The 22,610-nt window shown below is 39.9% G+C and overlaps 1 protein-coding gene across 4 annotated transcripts in view; it reads right to left on the reverse strand.

The window, feature by feature from the left end:
- The window catches only part of Rab3 (RAS oncogene family member Rab3), a 192,159-nt gene that overhangs the window by 136,457 nt on the left and 33,092 nt on the right, over positions 1-22,610 (reverse strand). For 2 of the 4 annotated variants that reach the window (XM_083112791.1, XM_083112787.1), the window contains exon 1: positions 14,335-14,464. The exons of the other annotated variants lie outside the window; for them this stretch is intronic. Coding sequence is in view for 1 of the 2 variants with exons in the window: in XM_083112787.1 (XP_082968913.1) it covers positions 14,335-14,344 (10 nt within the window). In the remaining variant the exon portion in view is untranslated. Of the gene's footprint in view, positions 1-14,334; positions 14,465-22,610 lie in introns of those variants that run through there. 4 annotated transcript variants of the gene reach the window in all.

A 22,610-nucleotide genomic window follows, 5' to 3' on the forward strand; every position in this document is an offset into this window, starting at 1 on the left:
CAACCACTGATGAAATTATGTTTCCCGCAAGACTTTATACTGTACTGTGTAGTGTATTTAGGCCTACTCTCTTTAAATACACCATAATAAACGTGTTTTGTTGTTATAAACATTTGTACTTGGTGCAGAGTCTGAAGAAGACCTTGCTAGAAGGTTGAAACGTTACGTTTAGTTTATGTTCTATAATAAAATAAATTTCTGCCTTGGTCAGCATATTGAGTTTTTCTATAAACGGAGTTTTTATGCCTTTCTACTGTTCTTTTAGGTTTTTTCAGTTAATCCGGTATTTCGTTAAACCGGTGAACTTATCCCCTCCATTAGTCCGGATTAACGAGGTCTTACTGTAATAATAATAATAATAATTATTATTATTTCATTTTTGGGCCTAACAGATTTTAATCCGTTTCTTGTCCATTATAATATGCATATAAACATACATAATTGCTTTACAATACAAATATCAGTCTTTTCTGGCCCCCTCCTTCCATTGCACAGACATAGATAAAAGAAAAATATTCTCCTTTACAATTGTATGTTATGCTTTCTTAAAAACATTGACAGACTATAACCCTTCCGAACATCCGGATTGACAACAAAACTTCTCAATTTTTTTGGAAGCTGAACCTCTAAATTATATAAAGTTTTGTACAGGGTGGCCAAGAAAAGGTAACCGAAATGTAGAACCGTTGTATTATGTGTTCGGTTACCTTTTCTGGGCTACCCTGTATAATGTATTTCTTTCCCTATCATATTTTGCACATTCCAGTATTATAGGTTGCTTGTCTGCACTTTACCAACCGCATTCACATCTCATATTGTGCGTTACTCTAAATCTGAATAAATGTTGCCTAATAGCTACATAAATAATCCGATCTACATTTCTTGTAACACAAGACATGATGAAACCATGGTTTGTGTATTTTGAATTCAGCAAATGGTCTGTATGATTCTCCAACTGTTACAAGTTTATTTCGACACCAATCAAATTATTCATTTAAAATGTTCTTCTTTACTTTAGGAAGAAGATCAGTCAAGTACTTAATGCTAAGTCTGTAATATTTGGAAGGCACGCTACGTGCTACGAAACTTACGTTTTTTTTTAAATTCAAATTCCTTGCGTAAAGTCAAAAAGGTTTTTCAGAGCTTCTATCATGGCGGATGATGGATTCATGTCACAGGCGCACGTCTGATTTTTTTCTTTTTCTTCTTGCGATTGACTTGTGCAATGGGAACATTTGCGATTGCGATATGTTATTTGTGTGATATATTGGTGGGTTGGACATTTCAGACATTGGATTTCATTTATGCGACTTCAGAAATTGGAATTAATTATTTCTTTTTGGGAACTGCAGGCCGTAAAGGGGAGGGTTGTATTTTCTAAATGACTTGTGGGATGGGATAATTTGCGACTTCTTATATTTATGATGGGAAGGGAGTGGAGGGTGGTATTCTGTGGAAAAGGACAACAAGGACTTTCAACGTAGGAGTTACTTCATTTTTGGACTTACACATTTAGCTTCGACCCGCAATTCAACCTTTGTAAAAAGAGGTAAGTTACCTTCTTAGGTTTAATTTTAGCCTTCATTTTTGGTATCTTCATGTGTCAAGGCGGAAAACAGTGAGAAATAGTGTTGGGGGCAGGTGACTCCGGCCAATTTGTAACATGCCTTTAAAAGAGACTCTATAGATAAAGGCGGGGCCGCGGTAGCGGTAGGTCAATTACCGCAGGGTCGGAGCCCGGAATCGGTGGGAAATTTGGACTCAACAATATCAAACGACAATATCTCAATTTCAAACGGCTGTACATTCGTAAATACTTGTTTCCTCGCTCCAAATTTTTGTTACTCATAATTAGCATCACATAATCTTCATAAGAAGAAAAAACAACCTCCGAAATCGAGGGTGTAGAATGGGATACCGAACCCGAGTTCTCGTACTCATAGCCGGGGACGACGTATATGCTTTTATTGTTCGAGGCATAGCCATGCATTACGGTACAACAAAAATAATCTGTCACGTTGTCCCTTGGTTCAGGCCATATCATAGATACATCAAAAGGCATTAAATGAATACCGTTCAACCATTCTCTTAGTGTTACAGCATTACTCTGACATGTACCATGTAAGGCCCATGGGCAGTCTTGATCTCAAAGCTACAACCAAAGTACAGTCGGTACACTATCTTAGGATTAAATGGTGATTACATGGAATTGATGGGGTGTATAGGGTTATCCTCTGAATACACCCAAATGTCAACATCCACGTAATTTTCAGACTAACGAGACTCTGGCGTCTGGAATCAAAGTCAATATAATCCTCTGTGTTGCGTGTTGTTCCTGGGAGCCAAGTGCCTCTTTGCAGCCTCAGATTTTAACATAGGTAAGGATATTTTTGTCTTCTGAGATGGACGTTCAGTTTAGTTATGGTAAGGGACTGGTACGTGCAAAGATCACAAAAGTGACGTAGCATTTTACCCTTGAGAGAGCATAGGGAATCCGTGCAAAACCAACACCTTTGTGTGCTTAATGCGACATGAACATCCAATTAAATGGGTACACACGCCATGTGACGTCATCTGCATAAATATTCCCCGGTGTGACAAATTTCTCACGCGAATCACGGTGAAATGTATTAAATCGCAGCTGACAGATCAACCCAAGGAGAGAGAGAGAGAAATGATTGACCAAAGCTGTATGGAATTGTCAAAGCAACGTGAAGCATTGCGAAAGGCCTGTTATATAGTTTGGTGATTTTGCTAACCAAATGCTATGTTACAACTCGCCAATGGCTGGCCTAGATGCAAGGGAAACTCTCCTTTTGTCAACAACAACTACAGAACACTGAGTAGATGCAACTACATCTACATGCACATCTGTACATGGTGTTAACGCACACTACCTCCACCATATTGAAAATTTGCGGTTTAGTTTTTCAAAGGTCATATTTCAATAACTGTTACAGGTAGGAAAAAGTTTCAAACAAAATATGTTCTACTCTATAAAATTAAGGTTTCTTGTTCTTGTAATTTTTTTTCTGATTTCAAGTGTTTTCATTTATGTCATTTACAGCCTGTCCCAGGGATCTGGAGCAAGCGAACGAAAACAAGTTCTCTGCTCAAATAGTGACACGAGAGGGCTCGACCAATGAACGAGTGAGAGGGGAAGTGATTGAATGGAGGGGAAAACGCAGCTGCAACTACCAGCCTTTTGCAGCAGCGCGCACTGCTTTGCTCCTCCCACTCTTTCTCCCCTTTTCTACTGTTACGCGAGGCCTTGCACCACAGATTTCCCGTGACAGACTGTGCGGTCACAAGTTTTACGTTACATATAACCATAATGTAATTATATTTGCTATTGCAGCATTTGTGTTATCAATCTGGTGAAGGCTCGTTTTCCAAGTGATACGCGTCGCTTCGGTCAGAAAGCTGCCTATCGTACGAGGCGGCACCAAGTTTTCCTCAACGCGCATGCGCTAAATAAACCGCCCCAGCACGTAGATGCGCAGGCTGAAATAGAAGCTAAATAAAGCAGTTTATTTCTGGTCTAACTTATCGCACACTTCTCGATCACCTTTCTTGGTCAAGCTCCGCCCTGCGTCTTGCGACGTCAGTCAAAATGCTCCCGTTAGGTTAGGTTTATCATAAATACACTGTCATTTTTGTGATGTCATGCGTCGAAGGGCGGGACTTGACTAAAAATGTGTTTGTGCGGTAAGCAAGATCCGTTCAACAGGCCTGCAAAGCTGGTAATGAGTTTTCTTTAACAACCCAACTTAGGTCGTTGCTTATTACCCCTGAGAACACTCGTAAAGATAAAAAATCGTCGTTCTTGCGAGGAGGAGGGGGGGGGGGAATAAATATTATGTAAGGTAATCAGGTTATCTTGGAAGTGGCCAAGGGGAAACTCCATTTGTGGATCTTTCAGACAGCGGGAATTTATTTGACGTTTTTCGTACCTGGGAGACGGTTCCTCCTAGCGGAAATATGAGGACGAAATAAATGTAAGTTGGGGTTGAAGCAAAATAGCAGTACATTACGACTTCTTAGCAAATACTAGCTTCATTGAGATCACCGTTAGGCGCAGTCGAAAACCATTGTTTTACCAGCACGTTTTTTTTTTTGCTGATTAATGTTACAAATATGCGAAATAGTTATTTTCACCAAAATATGGAGTTAAATATGGACTTAGAATTGTAGAAAATTGTTGTCAATAACATAAGACACTACACGAGCCACATAAAATACAATACGCTTACATTGACATTAATTGCAAAACAACACAAAATGTATTGTAGATTAGGCACACACAGGAGATATACTACGTAGAAATTTTCAGCGAAAATTTTGGAACCAGGCAACGTCGAAGTCCACAGAGTTTCAAAGGCAACAGATTCCGTTGCGGTGGCACTGGCAGAGACGACTCCACGCAGGCGAGGCCAGGTCGGCTCGGTAGCTCGGTGGTTGTCGACCTCCGTGGCGGAGTGGTTAGCACAGCGCGCTACAACCCCAGGGCTTCCGGGTTCGAGTCCCGGGTAAGGCATTGGTATTTGTGTTTGTCGAAATGAGAGAAACTAAAAAATTGAGAATAACCGAGAAATGAAAAAGTTGAGAATAAAGTGAAAAAGAGGGGATACTACCGCTTAGGGGCATTCCTCTTTTATAATAAAAAAAGAAAAAAATGGTTAGAGCAATGGCACGGTATGCCAAAGACTCGGGTTCCAGTCCTGGTCGAGCCTGCATTTTTCGCTGAAAATTTCTACGTAATACAAAATGTGTTTTCATTTTCTGTTTCCAAAACAATGAGTAACAAAATTGTGTTGTAAGCGTTCGAACGTGACTTTCCATCTGTTGTATCTTAGGATGGATTTATATTGACTGCAACTGCTTTCAAAATCGCAAGAAGTTATGGAAGTGTATTTCAAATTTTTCAGTTATTCGCAAGATAATCACCCAACTCTTTTGGTCACACGGGGACATGTAGTTATTGCGCGAATATGGAGTACATGTTGAGAAATGTTCTTAAATATGGAATATGTAAAAATAACAAATTTTTTTAAAATATGAGCCAGAACCTAATATATGTACAATTATGCAGGACCTCCCCGATGCCTTGTAATCAAGGTGGAGGCACATAGTGGTTCGGATTCCACTTTAAACTGTAGGTCCAGTCCCGATTAACCTTGCTGTGCATAAAGTGGACTTAAAAGCACCAACTCGACTCAATCAATACAATTATGGAAAATAAAAACTGATTTTTTTGGAGTCTACATGCCATGATGCGCAAAGATAAGACAAAATAGAACTGATTTCAGCTTCATACATAAATATGTACTTCCATATAAATCCGTTCCCTGGTGATTACGAACCAAACATCACCAAGTACTGTTTGTGATCCCAGGTCCAGTGCTGGTGCAAGGAAATTACGTTCAACCTAATAAAACGCTGTACGAAAGAATAGGGCCTCACTCATCGCACACGGTATTGAGCACCTTAGTCTAGTGACGTCACGAAAAAGTTCTCGTTTTTAGGTTAGGCAAGTTACGTTTAGGGCTCTTAAGATAAATAATATTTTTTTGTTCCAGCGCCGAAAAACTGCAGTGTATTTATCGTGTATTTTTGTTCGTGATTCGAAAGGGCTCCACTAATGAAAGCGTGAGATGAGAAGCCGTTTGAAGCAGTGCGCAGTGCTTCGCCCGCCCACTCGCTTTCTCCCCTTCTCTTCCGTTATGTGCGGGCTTGCTCCACAGATTCGAGAGGCAGAGTGCGCAGCCCTAACACCCTCTACGCCTCCCCCCGCAACTTTGTTTATTTAAGCTTTCCTTTCTAAAATATTAATTCACGCCTACATTTATATTCGATATATACAAATATGAAAATACATACATGTAATTTGAATCAATGTAAAAACTGGTACCAAAGGTTAAGACGACAGACAAAGCGTAATGAATTGTATATTATAATTATATATGAAAATACACGAGTTTTAAGAAGTGGGTCATACCTCGCTAACAAGCCTGTGATGTCCATGTCCCCTGAGAGTCAAATTACAGGTGGATAATGTTGTTATTACATCTAAAATTATTTTAATTATTTTGCGCCACTTGTCTAGATCTTATTGCAACATTGTTTGAAAATCTTTAGGATTTTTCCAGAAACTCTGAACAGACGCCTATACTCGAAGGTCAGTGGCGAGTTAGAGGAAGAACAGTTTGGTTTCATGAAAGGAAGAGTTACAAGGGATGCAATTGGTTTACTGAGGACCATTGGGGAAAGATATTTAGAGAAAGGAAAGGAGGTGTTTGTAGTATTTGTAGACCTGGAGAAAGCCTTTGATAGAGTGAATTGGGTTAAACTTTCAGAAATTCTTAAGAAAATTCGGGTAGATTGGAAAGAGAGGAGACTTCTAAGCAACTTATACATGAATCAACGAGTTAAAGTGCGAACAGGAGACGAAATGACAGAAGGCTGTGAAATTGGAAGAGGAGTACGACAAGGATGCTGCCTATCGCCTACTTTGTTTAATATCTATTTATAAGATATAGTGAAAAATTGTTTCCAGGGAACAGGTGGTGTCAAATTGGGAGGAAGAAGAATAAACTGCATAAGATTTGCTGATGACATGGCATTATTCGCTGAGGATGAAACAACCATAAATAGTATGTTAGAAGAGTTAAACAGCAGCTGTGAGCAGTATGGGATGAAGATTAATGTAAAGAAGACAAAGGCAATGGTCATAGGACGGAAACCAAGGAATATTAATGTGAGAGCAAACAGTGAAAGAATCCAGCAAGTGGATAGCTTCAAGTACCTCGGATGGACTATAAGCAGTGACATGAGCTGCAAACAAGAAGTGAAAATGAGAATCTCAATAGCAAAAGAAGCTTTCAATAGAAGAAAAAATGTTTTTTGTGGACCCATGGACATAGGTCTAAGGAAGAGATTAGTGAAATGTTTTGTGTGGAGTGTAGCACTATATGGTGCAGAAACCTGGACGTTGAGAAGAAATGAAGAGAAACGACTCGAAACTTTTGAAATGTGGACATGGCGAAAAATGGAGCGTGTAAAATGGACGGACAAGGTAAGAAACGAAGCCGTACTGAAAAGAGTTGGTGAAAAAAGATCTATACTGGAGACCATCAAGAAGAGGAATAGAAGGAACTGCCTCCTAAGGGATGGCTTGGAGGGAATGGTTGAAGGGGGAAAAGTCCGTGGAAGAAAGAGATATCAGCTTATGGATGATATTAAATTAACTGGGTCGTATGCTATTACGAAGCGTAAGGCAGAGAATAGGGAAAGCTGGAGATTGCAGTGAAAAACCTGCCAATTAGGCAGAAAACAATGAATGAATGAATGAATGATTATGTTATACTACAGATTTATCTGTGTTTATACATACAAGTGAATTCAGCACATTTCGCGTTCTTTGATATATTTACTTAAACGTTTACAATCATTAATTTTCCCTTTATCGAACCTTTCGACAAACAACCAGCACAGTTCATAGTAAAGAGCGTCTAGAATAGATGAGTAGCATAAGCAAAAGTCTCTGGTTTTAATGCTAGCGTAATAATAATGGGAGGTTGAAATATTCAGCTAATGAAGGTTTACTTCTGATCTGGTAATTCACTTTCCACTCCTAGTGATTAACATTTTATGCTTGCAGTTGAATTGAATTGAATTGTTTTATTTTACTCCGGCTTTTGTGCCACTTTTGGATAATTTGCGAAGATGGGGATGAGTGATGATATGATGAAATTGATAAATGGACACTCACAAACATCCATGCCCAAGCCGGGATTCGAACCCAGGACCCCTGGCGTCGTAGCGCTAACCACTCCACCACGTGGGCCGGCTTATGTTTGCAGTTGTAGGGGCATAGAAATATAATATGTTTGGTTGAAAATATATTTTAACGCCGAAAAGAAAACTTAATCTATCATTCTTAATTCGCCCCCGGAAGCTCATACGCCCCCCTCCGCACGCCGGGGATTGCGGGGGTGTTATTTACGCTACTGGCGCAGCAGCCGCCGTGCATTGAACGCCTCTTGTAGTACACACCGATACAAAAGTTAGAGCGCCACTGCTTATTACGAGAGCGAACATTCCATGACGAATGAATGGCGCTAAGAAGCACTAATTGTAAGGATTTGCCTACTCAGAATACTTACTACCTTCCTCCGAAGGATCATTGCCTCGTAACAACTTCAAGAACCACTCAAGCACCAGAGGCGTAACCACGAATTTTTGTCTAGGGGGGGGGCAAGTACCAGGATAAACGTACCAATAATAATAATAATTTTAAAAATAATGTTAATAATAATGCTACTAATAATGTTATTATGACATTATTATTATTGTTATTATTGATTTGCTTTATTTTACTTCGCTTCTTGTGCCCACTTTTGGCTAATTTGCGAAGATGGGGATGAGTGATGGCATGTTGAAAATGATGAATGGATATTCGCAAACATCCATGCCCAAGTCGGGATTAGAACCCAGGACCAACATTATTACTATTACTAGTAGTTGTAGTATCAAAGACGTTATTATCCTCGTAAATTACGCAAAAAGGGGGTAGAAGTTTGTGCTAAAGCATTTGTGTTCGAACAAACTATTTGAATTTTTTTTTTAACACGTTCAATTTCACATTATTAATATTAATATTATTGAAAGACAGAAAATGCTTGATAAATGCATTCCAAATATAATTCTTTTTTACATTAACATAACTTTCATGCACGATATATGTTTCACATATATGCAACGTGGAATGACGTGGACACTAAATTGTGTACGTATTCAAAATTTCTTTAATATACAGCCTATATTATTTAAATACATTACAGAACAAATTCATCTATCTCACAATAAACCAACAGCAACAATTACATAAATTGTCTCTTAAATGTGCACTCTCCCTTCCCTCAAAACAATTGTTCATGCATTTTAAACCAAATCAATTAAGACAAGTCTTATTTCTCTGTCTGGTGATTTACAATGCATTACAGTGAACAAATATAAATTGCCAAAGAAGCGAGCAAGAACATTTTACTAAAAGTATATTTATTTGCATAAAATTTGAAGTTCTGGGCGGTAATTGCCCCCCCCTGCAGGTACACTTAGCCGTCAATCTTTGCCCCCCCCTTGAACTCATTTATGAGCAAGGTTAGAAGGGGGTCAATGCCCCCCCTGTGGTTGCGCCACTGGTTAGCACAACTTCGAATACGGACCTGGGCATAGATGTTCTTTGCGAGTATTTCTTTATCAATTCAATCATATCATCACTCGTATTCATCGTCGCGATTAGCCAAAAGTGTCAGAAAAGCGACGCTAAATAAAGGCCGAACCTCACGGAACTGGATTTCCGGTAGGAATGCCCTAGTTGGCGCTGAACTGGCTGCCTGGGTGGAAATCATGGCCGCCCGGCTGGCTGCTTGACTGGACTAGGCCATATTCAAATTGCAACTGGAGCCTCCTCGATGGCGCAGTGGTAGAGTCGTCGCCTTGTAATCAAGGGGTCTCGGGTTCGATACCAGGTAGAAGCACATAGTGGTTCGGGTCCCACTTTAAACTGTAGGTCCAGTCCCGATTAGCCTTACTGTGCATAAAGTGGACTTAAAACACAAACTGAATCAATCAATAATTGCAACTGGCTTTCTCTGCTAGATTCTGTGGAACAGTCAATCAGAGCGAAGTTTGGCTATGTGAAGATAATCTGTTAGTTTGGTAAAGGAAATTTTTTTGTCTATGGTTTCCGAGTGTTGGTTGTTTCTGTTCGCTTCTCCATAAAGGAAAAAGTAAACCATGATGTGCATTCGTGTTCAGTTCATTAATATTTAGATATTTATGCAAATATTTGTACGCGACAAATATGATTATCCGATAACGAAAATCCTTATTATTACAAGTATGTTAAATGTTTTAGTTGAACTGAAACCATGTTTTCTTTTGAGCCAATTTCTAGTCCATATTATTATTTTTATTTTATTTTAATTATTTTACTTGTATTTATTTGCAGTAATTCTCCTACAACGTTCTTCAATCGCTCGTCCATCTTTGTACCGGGTGGCAAGAATTAAAGTTACCCAACTCAGAGCCCTCTGTAGCCTGTTCGAGGCATCGTAGAACTCTGACATTTGGTGAATCCACTATGCAGACCATGGGGAAGAGGATGGCGATAAAAAAAGTTCCATTTTCGCCACCAGGTTGAAATGTGGCGCTGTACTTCCATGATGGGTTGTAATAATGACGTAAACTGCTCCAATTGGTTATGGGTTTGCCTTTACCTTGCAATCTTGCAATAAACAAGAGATTGTTTTCTCGAAACTTCCAGCCACTAGCAAATGTCTTTCTAATTAATAACTCAGCTAAATCACTTAACGTGAGTGCTGAACAAAAGTTCGGAAGTGATCACCATGCCATTAAATAATAGAGAACGTGCATTGATGGTGAAGTTGTTTTATCAGAACGGTAGTAATAGTGCAGATGCATTGCGAGGTTATCGTCATGCGAAAGGACTTCGAAAGGAGCCCATGACGACGCATTGGTTAAGAAAGATGATGAAGAAATTTGAAGAGATCTTGGTGTTGCAGCAGGAAGGGGCCCCTGGCCGATTGCAGAAGAAGTTGTCACCGAAGTGGCTGTTGCAGTGGCGAATAGAGCCTCTTGTTCCTGATTTGAAGATTTGTACACCTGACTTATGTTTTTCAATATTCATTATTACAGCGCCACATTTCAACCTGGTGGCGGAAAATTGAACTATTTTTTTTATCCCCATGGTCTGCATAGTAGATTCACCAAATGTCAGAGTTCTACGATGCCTCAAACAGGCTACAGAGGGCTCTGAGTTGGGTAACTTTAATTCTGGCCACCCGGTAGCTTGTCTGCTCTGCGCAATGTCTTATGGGAACAAAAGTAGACATACAAATACGATAACCAGTATCGTGTGAGGGGAAAACTAGCAGGTGAGTCGGTACCAAGCCTATTAGAAGGAGAAGGCTTAGGCCATACCTGATCACGTGGTCCTTGACGAAAGCGTGACGTCACCCGGCGAACAGATCACTTCGCGGCCTGGTTTGGTAGCGGAACCAAAGCAGGAATTAAGAACAAAAAGGATCCTTCGTTATGCCCAGAAGCTAGTTGGGACTGAATATACAGAGTCATTTAGGACAACACTACCTACTATTTCAGGTGCACAACGTCCAGCTATTAAGTATTAGACCTTAAATTACACTTTGTAGGGGAAGTTTCCAACTCTAGTAAGATTTGATTGATTGAATTGTTGTTTTAAGTCCACTTTATGCACAGAAAGGCTAATCGGGACTAGTCCTATAGTATAAAGAAGGATCCGAACCAGTATGTTTCACCACCGGCTATCAAGCCCTTTTAAAATATTCGTGATATTGCTGTAATTAGTACTACACACATTAACAATTCTCTGAAAAGCATTACGACCCAAGTTAGCTATTAATAATAGAATTTACCTGGAACGTCAATATTTTCCACATGTGTACATACATGTCTTAGTATTATGAATTTCTGTTCCCACTTTTTACTTGTCAACTCTGTGAAACTACGCGATGAATGGAAACATGGTTTCTGCAAAAGATGTTTACTTTTTAAGAAGAATGAAAACATTAAACAATAAATTTAATTTCCATTTTAAAAAATTGAGTTACCTTCTAATGACTTTCAAAATGGCCGCCTACTAAAACATACATAATGGCATTCCCTTTGCCCCTTAAAGTCAATTAACTTTTATTTGAAACATTTCTTTCGAAAACGCTTAGTTTGTCAGATATTTCGGGTCATCAACTTAAATCAACCACCCTGTATATAAATAGATTTTTTTAGGGAATTTTCCAGTTACGTGGCAACACTGCTAAGGGTTGCAAACCCATTTAGCACCATCCGCATCCCCTGGAATCAGCTAGCAAGGCAAGCAAGCCGCCGACCCATATCACCCAGGGGAATCAACTCTGAACACCTGTTTCCCTATCCTGCCTGCAGTACACCCACACATCCTCGATACGCATTGAGTGACGTCACGGGCGTTATTTAAAGGAAACGTGGCTACATTGTCGTAAAGACCTCCCACACTTCGTACGCAATGCCAGAACAGAATGTCACGCCCTGCAAGTTAAAGAGCAATGAAAAAACAGTGCGCCATCATTCAATCAATAAGCTAAGGCTTCAAGTCTTCACCCTCGCGAGTATGAGGACCGATATGGAAGTCATATTGTAAAACAGTGGCGTGGTTTTTTTTGCATCTAGCTATAAAAAGTCAAAGATTTGTGGGTTTATGGACTGTTCGTGTGAAATTGGTCGTCCAGGGGGAGTCAAGCACGGAATTTTACCCCCTCTGCCCCGCCCCCGAAACTTGAATTCGAAATTCTGGCGATTCCCCGTTCAAACAGATCAATTGAGTTCGAGTTTTAAGTCCACTTTATGCACAGATAGACCAATCGGGACCGGGTCTACAGTTCAAAATGGGATCCGAAGCAATAAGTTCCTCCACCGGTGTATCGAACTCGGGAACGACGTTGCCACTCGCCACGGTGTCGATCTCCGTGGCGGAGTGGTTAGCACAGCGCGCTACGACACCAGGGGTCCCGGGTTCGAGTCCCGGCCAGGGCATGGGTGTCCGTTGTGTCACTTCATCAGTTTCATCATATCATCATTCATCCTCAGCGTCGCGAGTAGCCAGAAGTGGCATAAATGTGACGAAAAATAACAACGATACTACAACAGCGAGAGGAATGAGTTGAATCAAAAACAGAAATTAGGAAAGAGAAATGCCTACTGCTGAATAACCGCATTTTCATTTCTTAAAACAACATAGAATAAAAGTAATCGAAAAGAACGATGGATATTTTGCACACTGTTATCTTCCTCAATTGTACCACATAGTAGAAATTCCCGTGACGTTTCTTCCTTTTCTGCAATAACGGGCTCAGAAACGATCGGAAAATCCATGGAACACGCTTTGAAGCCAAAGGTTCAAACGCTGAAAAAGGCAAGAATGTACCGTTGTGCATCCACTTCATCACTACATTATTCATCCTTAACGTCGCGATTAACCAAATACTTAAAACAACGTAGTGTAAAAACGTAACTAGAATGGAAAAGAACACTTTACATGTATTGGTTACAGAAAAAGTGAAGCCTCCTCTGACAGAAACGAAGTATCTATCCATCGACTACGTCAAAGCGAGGGTGTAGTGACATCATGTATACATAAGTAACATTATTGGATCGCTTTTGCATTTTATGTGTTTCCGATAGTGTTGCGCTTATCCTATGGACTAGTAATCAAGGGTCCCCAGTTTCGCTTTCCGGTGATAGAAGTCAGTGCTGATTACTTAAACTGCAGGTTCAGTCATGATTTGCATATGTGTGCATAGACTTAAACTTGCCTGTTTCTGCATTTTTGCTTATATTGGCACTTTTGTAGATATTTAGGTTTACTAGCGACGATGAGAATATAAAGTGAAATGTTGACTTTTTTCACTTCACCTTTTGCCACTTTAAGCTAATCGCGAAGATGAGGATGAATGGCAAGATGAAAGTGGTAAAATGACAATCGCAAACACAAATGGACAGCACACAAGACAGTCACACAAAGGATTCTAGGCCTACTGGCCGTGAGTCTAGTCGCCAGTGCCTCGTTAAACTGCAACAATGCAGGACAGAGTGTACTACAGTGCGTTCGTTTTGGCTCTGGGTCGAGATAGCGCGTGACATGGCGCAGATGCCGGCATTTTCGCCCCTTAACGTCTCGCTTGTTTACGCTTATATCTCTAGCATGTAGACAATTATATTTCTATTGCATAACGAGTAGTAACCTGTGTTATAAGAGTTGTTCACGCGCTATCTCGGCCCAGAGCCAAAACGAACGCATTGCACGATGAAGTGAGGTTGACATTTGCATGTCTCTATAAAAGGTCACCCAGAATTGTCGAAACAAATAACCACAAATTAATGTCCACACTATACCGAGGAATCAAATTTAGACACTCGGCTTCCTAATGCGTTACACTAACAACTCCGCCACGGAGGCTGGCTAATTGGGTATGCTAAATCATTGAATGAATAGCTTACGGTATTTGGACTCTATCTCATCAGGACTGCGTTCATTACGCATATAGGGATGGGCGGGGCAGGGGATTGTGAAAGGAGTGATTGTCCATATGTAACACCGGGCTGGTGACACGTCTGACAGTCTCACTCCCTCCCGAAGTTACACGTATATTACATTGTTCTTCATATTACAAGTGCAATGTTTGTCCGCGCGAGCTAAGCCACTGTGCAGGTTATCTTAAGCAAAAAACAACTTACCGGAACTCATTAGATTGTTGTTTTACACCGTCTTATTCTTTCCTTGCTTGCGTGTTACCGATGTCACGTATATAAACACTATTACATGCACTTCAAAGCGAGACTGAAGAAATCCTACTGTGCTTCCATCTGTCGGCTGGAAGATTGAACCGCAGCAGCGATTAGAGAATGTCCTTACATCACTTCCTGACGTAAAGTGTGATAAAACACGAAACCTTTTGTGTGTGTACGTGTGTGCATCCGGTGGCTAGAGGTGAATGTATGTGTGTGAGAGTGTTCTGAATGATAGAATATGTGTCACATATGCTCTTCACGAAACCGCGTGGCACAAAACTTTTTTTTTTTCACAGGAGAGATCTGTGTTATCAATTGGACTGGAAAGCCTGGCTTCCGTAAACATTAATTCCAAATACATCATTCAGTAATTTTAAATTACGGCATTTTAAAACTCTGAAATAAACCAAATTGCAGCTTTGTTCATTTGTTTTTTTTTTCGATTGTCGGAAAAGAAATTTATTAAATGTCTCATGCGTTAATAGACACGTGCTTGTTACACAAAATATTACCGGGACGTTGATATGTTCGGTCATCAAGAAATCAAACAGAAGAAATAAGAATATAGAACTATACAGGTTATATATTTTACTTGCCGTGGTTTTTTTTACGTTTGTGAATGTGTACCAGGCTGGTATCATCGAAAGCTGTTGACCTGAGCTACCTAACACCAGTATACCTTCACAACGTGTAGAGGACATTAATACTGACAGAGTTTCTTAATAATGCTATTGTCTTTGAGACCTTGACCCAAATATAATACAGGGTATCAGAAAAGTCCCGCACCATAGGCAAAATGATTAAATTTTGATAAAATTAATTTTGTCGTTCTTTGGAGCCGCTGAATGGGCCCCACGCTCACCGGATTTGAATCCTATGGACTATGCTTTCTGGGGGTATGTTAAATCTCTGGTGTACAGCGTGAAGATGCACGACATGGCTCATCTTCGCACGAGAATCAAGGACGTATGCGAAGCCATTAGCCGAGATTATGTCCCCCGTGTGATCAACAATTTGCGATTCCGTCTGCAAACATGTGTGGAACTTAACGGACAGCACATTTAACAAATAGTGTGATTTTGCCTATGGTGCGGGACTTTTTGGACACCCTGTCTAGGGATGGCCAGATCCGAATCCTGGCGGATCCGAAATCTGGATCCGGATCCTAAAATGTTTCGGATCCGGATCCGCGGATCCGAAATTTTTGGTTCCGCATCCGTTTGGCCATCCCACATGAGCGTTTCTTTAGAAAGTAAGAATGTGTTTATAACATATTGTTACCTGCTAATACACACACACACACACACACACATATATAGTGTGTGCGCTCGTGTGCGATTTGTAATTAATACACTTACAAGGGAGGTTATCTAAGTGTCCCCCTCCGATTTCCATGAAACTTGGCAGGTGTATAGAGGGGCCCTATGCCCCCTGTTTCTTCGTATGCCATATTTACGTGGTCTCGGGGTCAGATCCCAACTTCAATTTCTCCTCATCTTGACATTTGAGGGGGGGTTGCCCCCTAAAACAGTTTCTTAGCTGAAACACAAGAACACGTATTTCTTCCTTTGGGCCCCTCTATACACCTGCCAAGTTCCGTGGAAATCGGAGGGGGACACTTAGATAACCTCCCTTATTAGTCTTACACTTTGTAATTATATAACACTGCATATATTATAATGTTTTATTTTAATTTTTAAAACTGTAACTGTAGAACAATTGTATAATTTTTGTATAACATTTCTATCTTGTTATATGTGTTAAAGGTTTCATCCTGGAATGGAATGTCTCACATTTATGTGTGTTTCCATTTTCAATACATTCGAATGAATACATATTCGTTTCAATGGCATTTACAAAATCACCTCTGACATTTTATGTTAAACAAGCAAGATTATTTTTGTGCTCGAGTGTGTTAGCCGATGCGTAGCAAAGTATTTTAGGAACAACACTTGAAAAAAATCTTGAAGGATTAACTAATGAAAAATTTCTTTGTAATCGAAGATCATAATAACTTTTAAGGTGTGGTAATATTATAATGGGATTGAGATACGAAACTCTCGGATCCGGATCCGGAACTTTTGGATCCGGATCCGGAATTTTCGGATCCTGATCCAGATCTCAAACTTTCGGATCCGGATCCGTTTGGCCATCCCTACCCTGTACAGCACTTCCTGAATGAAGTTGTTTCATAACAGTTGGAATAGTTGCACAGTAATGGACACTTCTTGGTTGTAATGATCCCATTGAAAGTTAGTGGGGGCTGTTACAATCCAGAAGTGCCAAAGACTCTACAGGGAGGGCCGTGGGAGGTCACTTGACCCCTAAATAAGCGGAAATAGTTTTTCTTTGCTTATTCCCTTTAGCTACATTAACTCTTCTGTTTTCCTTTTCATGTATGTTTCTACTTTTTCATATTATTTTCTTAGTCTTAAGAAGTATACCTTTCTTTCTGCAGAAGGGCGACGGAAAATAACATAATTCAATCAATCAATGCTTCTCTCTTTTTTCTCTTCTAATTTTATTTTTACTTCCCTTCTATTCCTCCCTCTCTTTCCCGCTTCGCTTCTTTATTTTCCCTTCCTTTCCGTGTTTATTTTCTTTACTTCTGTTTGCGTTCTCGCATCTCGTTTCCCCCTTTGTTTCTCTCTTCCCACCTCTCTCTGTCTTATTTGTCTCTTTTTGTTTCCTCACATAACCTTTCATTTCTTTCACATTTCTTCCTTTTTCTATTTCTTTACGAAGATATGCAAATGTAACGTCATTCAATCTCCAGGGTGGCTGCTCACTGGGAATTCCAGGAACGCTGCGTGAATTCTCGGTAGACGTGAAAAATTGCAACTTTTATTAATCCAAATCCCATTGAATTTTTGTACATATTTGTAAATGCCCTGAGTTAAGTCTTTTTTACAATTTAGCTCTAGTTTTTATCGAGGAGGAAAAGGTAGCTGCAATTTTTCGTAGATTAGTAGCTTATATCCTGTAACATTTGTGACTTGTGTTTGTAGATGTATTTCGAGTCTGAGTATGTGCAATGGCAAATGTAAATTAAAATTATAAATATATATACCATTAAATTGAATTTTGGATATGTTGGCAACACACATACCCATTTATATTGTTAATATAGTTGTGTGTATGTGGTGAGAGGTGTGGTAATACGTTAAGTTGAAATAGAGAAGGAATCTGGTTGTATCCTTGCATTTTTGGAAAGTTCGCCTTGAAAACCTGGAATTATACTTGAATTCTAGCAGGATCTTAGATTGGCCACATCCCACATAAGGACACAAATTTTCTGATTTTATTCGCTGGGAAATTTTGTTTTGATCGATTGAGTTGGTGTTTTAAGTCCACTTTATGCACAATAAGGCTAACTGGGACTGGACCTACAGTTTTAAAGTGGGCTCCGAACCATTATGCGCTTACACCGGGTATCGAACCCTCAACCCCTTGATTACAAGGCGACGAAGTTGCCAAACTAGTGAAGTCAAAGCACCATTGTTGTCCTTGATGTAGAGATGAGTTAAACAGAACCGAAAAGACAAACATCGCGGATTTTTTTTCAACACAAAGCAGACAGAAAGTTACGGGAATAAAGTCGTTCAAAACAAACACAATGGTGTCGCTGACATTGTTTTCAAGAAAAAAGGCAAACTATGCAATTATGTGGCTTCTTGGAAAACAGATAAGATAAAGCGGAAAAGATGGGTTTGTGAGTCAAGTTTGCTGTTTTTTTCTTCGTACCCTTGAAATCTCCTGTTGAAAGAGAACGCCGTGGCCTCTTTGTATCTTTACTTGCCACCTGCCCGCTATGTGCTTGTAAATAACATTGTAGAAAACATGAATGTAATAAAAAAAAACATTCTTAATACAAGCAGAGTTACTGGCTGCACATAACCGACATGACCATGAAGCTAGAATTCCTAGTTTCTAAAGCATTAGTTAGTACAATATGAGTGCGTGTCAGAAATTAGCATTCATGTCAATGATTACGAAGCATTAGTTTTATACAATATCAATTGGTATAAGAAATTAGCATTCATAACAATAATGGGCTTGTTCATTAATCCGTTTATGTAGATCTCCACAAAGCAAAACCATATCGAGATCTACGTACACACAGCACCATCTGTTGACGACTTTTGTTTCTAATGTTAGTAATTTCATGTTTCTAGATCCAGGCGATTGGGCTTTAAACGTATCAAAATCAAGGGTGCCAATTTTTGAAAAACACTGGGTGGGCTCAGACACTTAAGATATAAGTTCACAAGAAACCTCATAAATCCTTACTTCCATGAATTATGATATTAATGCACACCATTATTTTTTTAAAAAATATGTTATTTACTGATATCAATGAACACTCTACCATGAATTATAATAAACAAATAAATAATAAACAGCAAATTATTTGATGGGCTCAGAGTTCCTCCCCGATGGCGCAGTGGTAGCGTCGTCGCTTTGTAATCAAGGGATCCCGAGTTCGATAGCCGGTGGAGGCACTTCGGATCCTAAATTAAACTGTAGGTCCAGTCCCAATTAGCCTTACTGTGCATAACATGGACTTATAACACCAAATCAATCAATTTGATGGGCTCGGACCACACGGACCAATGTAAGTTGGCACCACTGATCAAAAAAATGTTTAAAAAGTTTAATACCCCTCTCCCTCTTTAGGGGTTGATTTTCGGGAAACCCCTTCTTAGTGGGTGTTTACGTTATAAGAGCAGTGGCGGAGACTAGGAGGGCGTGGGGGCATTGGCCCCTCACCTTTTTGCCCCCCGCAGTATGACCTCTTAATGCTAAGGCTTGTCTATAAAGAAAAAGTAAAATCTCCTTGCCCCCTCTCACCCACATTTGGCACCTAATCACCGTTACAGCATAAGAAGACACCCCTTAAGGTTCGTCTGAATCTTTGGCCGACACCAGGGCAGCTTTTGTCGACTTTTCGTCTCCTTTCAAAAAGCCGCTATGATATTCCGAAATCTGAAAAATTACGTAAGGTACCTGGACCCAATATGGCCTACCCAAGGTTTGCGGTTGTTTCTAAAGGTGTATAAAGTGTGAAAGATAAAACTAGTCGCAAGATTCAAAAGAGGGAACATTTCTGGACGTTTACCGAAAGTTTGAGCCAATTCCAAATAACAACATGGATGCAGGGAAGATTTTATTAAACAGTTACGTTTAGGACATATTGGGTACACATGTACCTAATATGGCCTACAGAAATTGTACTGAGAGTACAATTATGTTAGGTAAGTATATTGATACACTTACGTTTGATTTACATAATGACATGTGAGATTTGCACAAAGAAATAGCATTGTATACAAACCAGTAAACAAGTGAGTGACATATCACAATTTATTACCAGAAGAGCATGGATTACACATCAAAGTCTGGGCAAATGAAAGATCCTTCATCATCCTTAGTGAGTTCCACACACACTACATGAACATACGAGCAACAAGTCACATTTGTGCATGTCTTTCACGATATATTGCTATGTAGGCCATGTTGAGTCTATACCTTACACAGTGTTCTTCTTTCCTTCGTTATAAACATCACTTTAAAGTCTAAACTAAGTACATTGTTGTAAAGGGCTAATTATGAGCTATCATAATATGTACTAGAGATATAAGCAGCCATCACTTGGAAGATGTAGTAAGAAGTAACTTATATGCAATATTAGATCACCTAGAACACAATCGCGAGGTTCAGCTATTTCGCTTGTTTGTCCTCAAGCTACAGCGCTATAGGTACAACCAACATCTTCAATCATGCCATTCGGCCAGTCTAAATGACATACTAACGGCATCTGGTGAATTAATCTTGTAACTACTTGGGAACAGCATATTGGGACTAGCTTACTCTGCCGAGGGGGTTTGTCAGAAAGTAACCCCGGTTTCGCCGAGGCATTTGGCGCGAATTTTAAATTCGTAAACTTATTTTGACACAAAATGTTATAACTCGTAGACTATTTGACCAATCTACTTCGGGTAACTTTTGTGTTGCAGCTAAAACAACAGGGCATGCAACCGTGCAAAAATAAAAACGCCAAAGCCAATAAAAGGGATTAGGTGGGCCGCGACCTCCAACTTTCAATGAAAAAACATCATAAAAATGAGGAGTTTGTTCCACATATTCGATAATGTAATGCACCCAGGAACATGAAATGACTTTCATTCAGTTGAGAAAGGACCATTCTTTGAAAATAACGCTCAAGTTTTCGTCCCCTTCCCAAAATAGCGGGGGAAGAGGGAGCAAACTCGCCATTTTTATGAATTTTTCATTGAAAGTTGGGGCCATGGCCCACCCAACCCCTCTTATTGCCTTTCGCGTTTTGATTTCTGCACGGTTGCATGCCGTGATGTTTTAGCTGCAAAACAAAAGTTATCAGAAGTAGATTGGTCAAATAGTCTACCAGTTATAACATTTTTTTGTCAAATAAGTGTACGAATTTAAAATTCGCGCCAACATCCATACGTAACTTTGGACTCGGGGGGGTGGGGGTGCATCTACATGACGTGCCAGAGCTTCGTTTAACTCACTGTAAGTGTTTCCAACCGAGCAGAAAAGTATCAAGATAATAAAAAAGCAGGAATTTTGTAATCAGCTGCGTGGTCGATATATCGACCAAAATACGAGGAAAGGCTTGTCCATATTGGGTTCAGGTACACTCCTCTCACAACAACCCTGTTCTAGACGATATGAAAGCTTTGTGGCGATTGGTGGAGAGTCCGCAGTATAATACGTTTATACCGAAGACAACCTATAGGCGCTTCTCTGATTTGCCCACAAGGGAACTATTGACGGGACCCACATTTGACGCAATCAGTTATAGACTGCTGGTAAAATGAAATGGAAGTTAAGGGGTTGTGGATGGAATTTGAATTATGATCTCGGTCCAGATGTTTTTGAATTTTTTTAAAAAATATTAAACAAAAGCACTGGAGATAAGGAAATAAATAACGATAAAAAATACAACATATGTCATAACCAGGGAAAGGATTATAAGGTGCAAAATTCTGGTGGTGAAAGGGGAAAAAAAAGGTATGCTCTGTTTTTCTGCGCCTTCTGTATATAATGCGCGCGGACCGCATAGAGAACTGTGGTTCTGCCGAATGGGTTTTGGTGAAGTTTGTGTTTTCCCTCGCTGGTTTTGCTACATTCTCTTGGGAACTATTTTAGCTGCAATGATTATATTATACCACTTTATAGCACTCGTTCTGCTCTACAAAATGAGACTATAGGATTTTATGTAGCTGCTCAAGAAGAGTGAAAACCATTCACTTTTCTGTATATTTTTTTTTAACAAAATGTGAATGAAAAGGAGGCAACAGGTGGTGAAGCATCAAAGAGGGGGTAAAATGTAGATAAATGTGCTAATCTCACGAAAAGGTGCAACAATGTGTGTTCATTTTACTTGAATTCATGTTCTAAAATACGTACAGGGTGGCGCACGAACAGTTGACACATTTAATCTTTGAACACCACCTTTAATGTAGAAGGGAAATGAATAACACCTGATACAGAGGTAACGTGATCCTTGCAAAATACACTGCACTACATCACATGTTCAATGTGTCCTCCATGGCGGCATACAACCTCTTGCAGGCGAGTAGACATGTTCCTGACAGTGGGTATAAGGCTACGTTGGAGAATGAATTTGTGCCTCATCTTCTTGCCATTAATCTGCCAATGAACAGCCAGTGGTTTGTGCAGGGCGGGACCATACCGCGAACAATGTACTGGATTATCCGCGGGGAATATTCGGTGGACGCGTGGTACCCACAGCGCCATCATGATGCTTTCCCTTGGCCACCTCTAAGCCCAGATTTAAATCCTTGCGATTTTTTCTGTGGGGCTGTTTGAAAGAGAGACTGTTCCCTTTACGGCCTCACACTCTTATGGACATGCGTGCCCGGATTGTGCAGTTGTGTGGTGAAATTCATTAAGATCTGTGCAGGAAAGTTGTCAGGAACATGTCTACTTGTCTGGAAGAGGTTGTACGACTACATGGAGGACACATTGGACATGTTATGTAGTGCAGTGTATATTGAAAGGATCAAGTTACCTGTGTATCAGGTGTTATTAATTTCCCTTCTACAATAAAGGTGCTGTTCAAAGATTAAATGTGTCAACTGTTCGTGCGCCACCCTGTATTTCACAAGATCGGTATGAAAACGGCTATACCTTTGGAAAGGTGATGCACTAGTCAT

The sequence above is a fragment of the Lepisma saccharinum genome, chromosome 26, assembly GCF_977018435.1.
Source record: "Lepisma saccharinum chromosome 26, izLepSacc3.1, whole genome shotgun sequence".
Lineage (NCBI taxonomy): Eukaryota > Metazoa > Arthropoda > Insecta > Zygentoma > Lepismatidae > Lepisma > Lepisma saccharinum.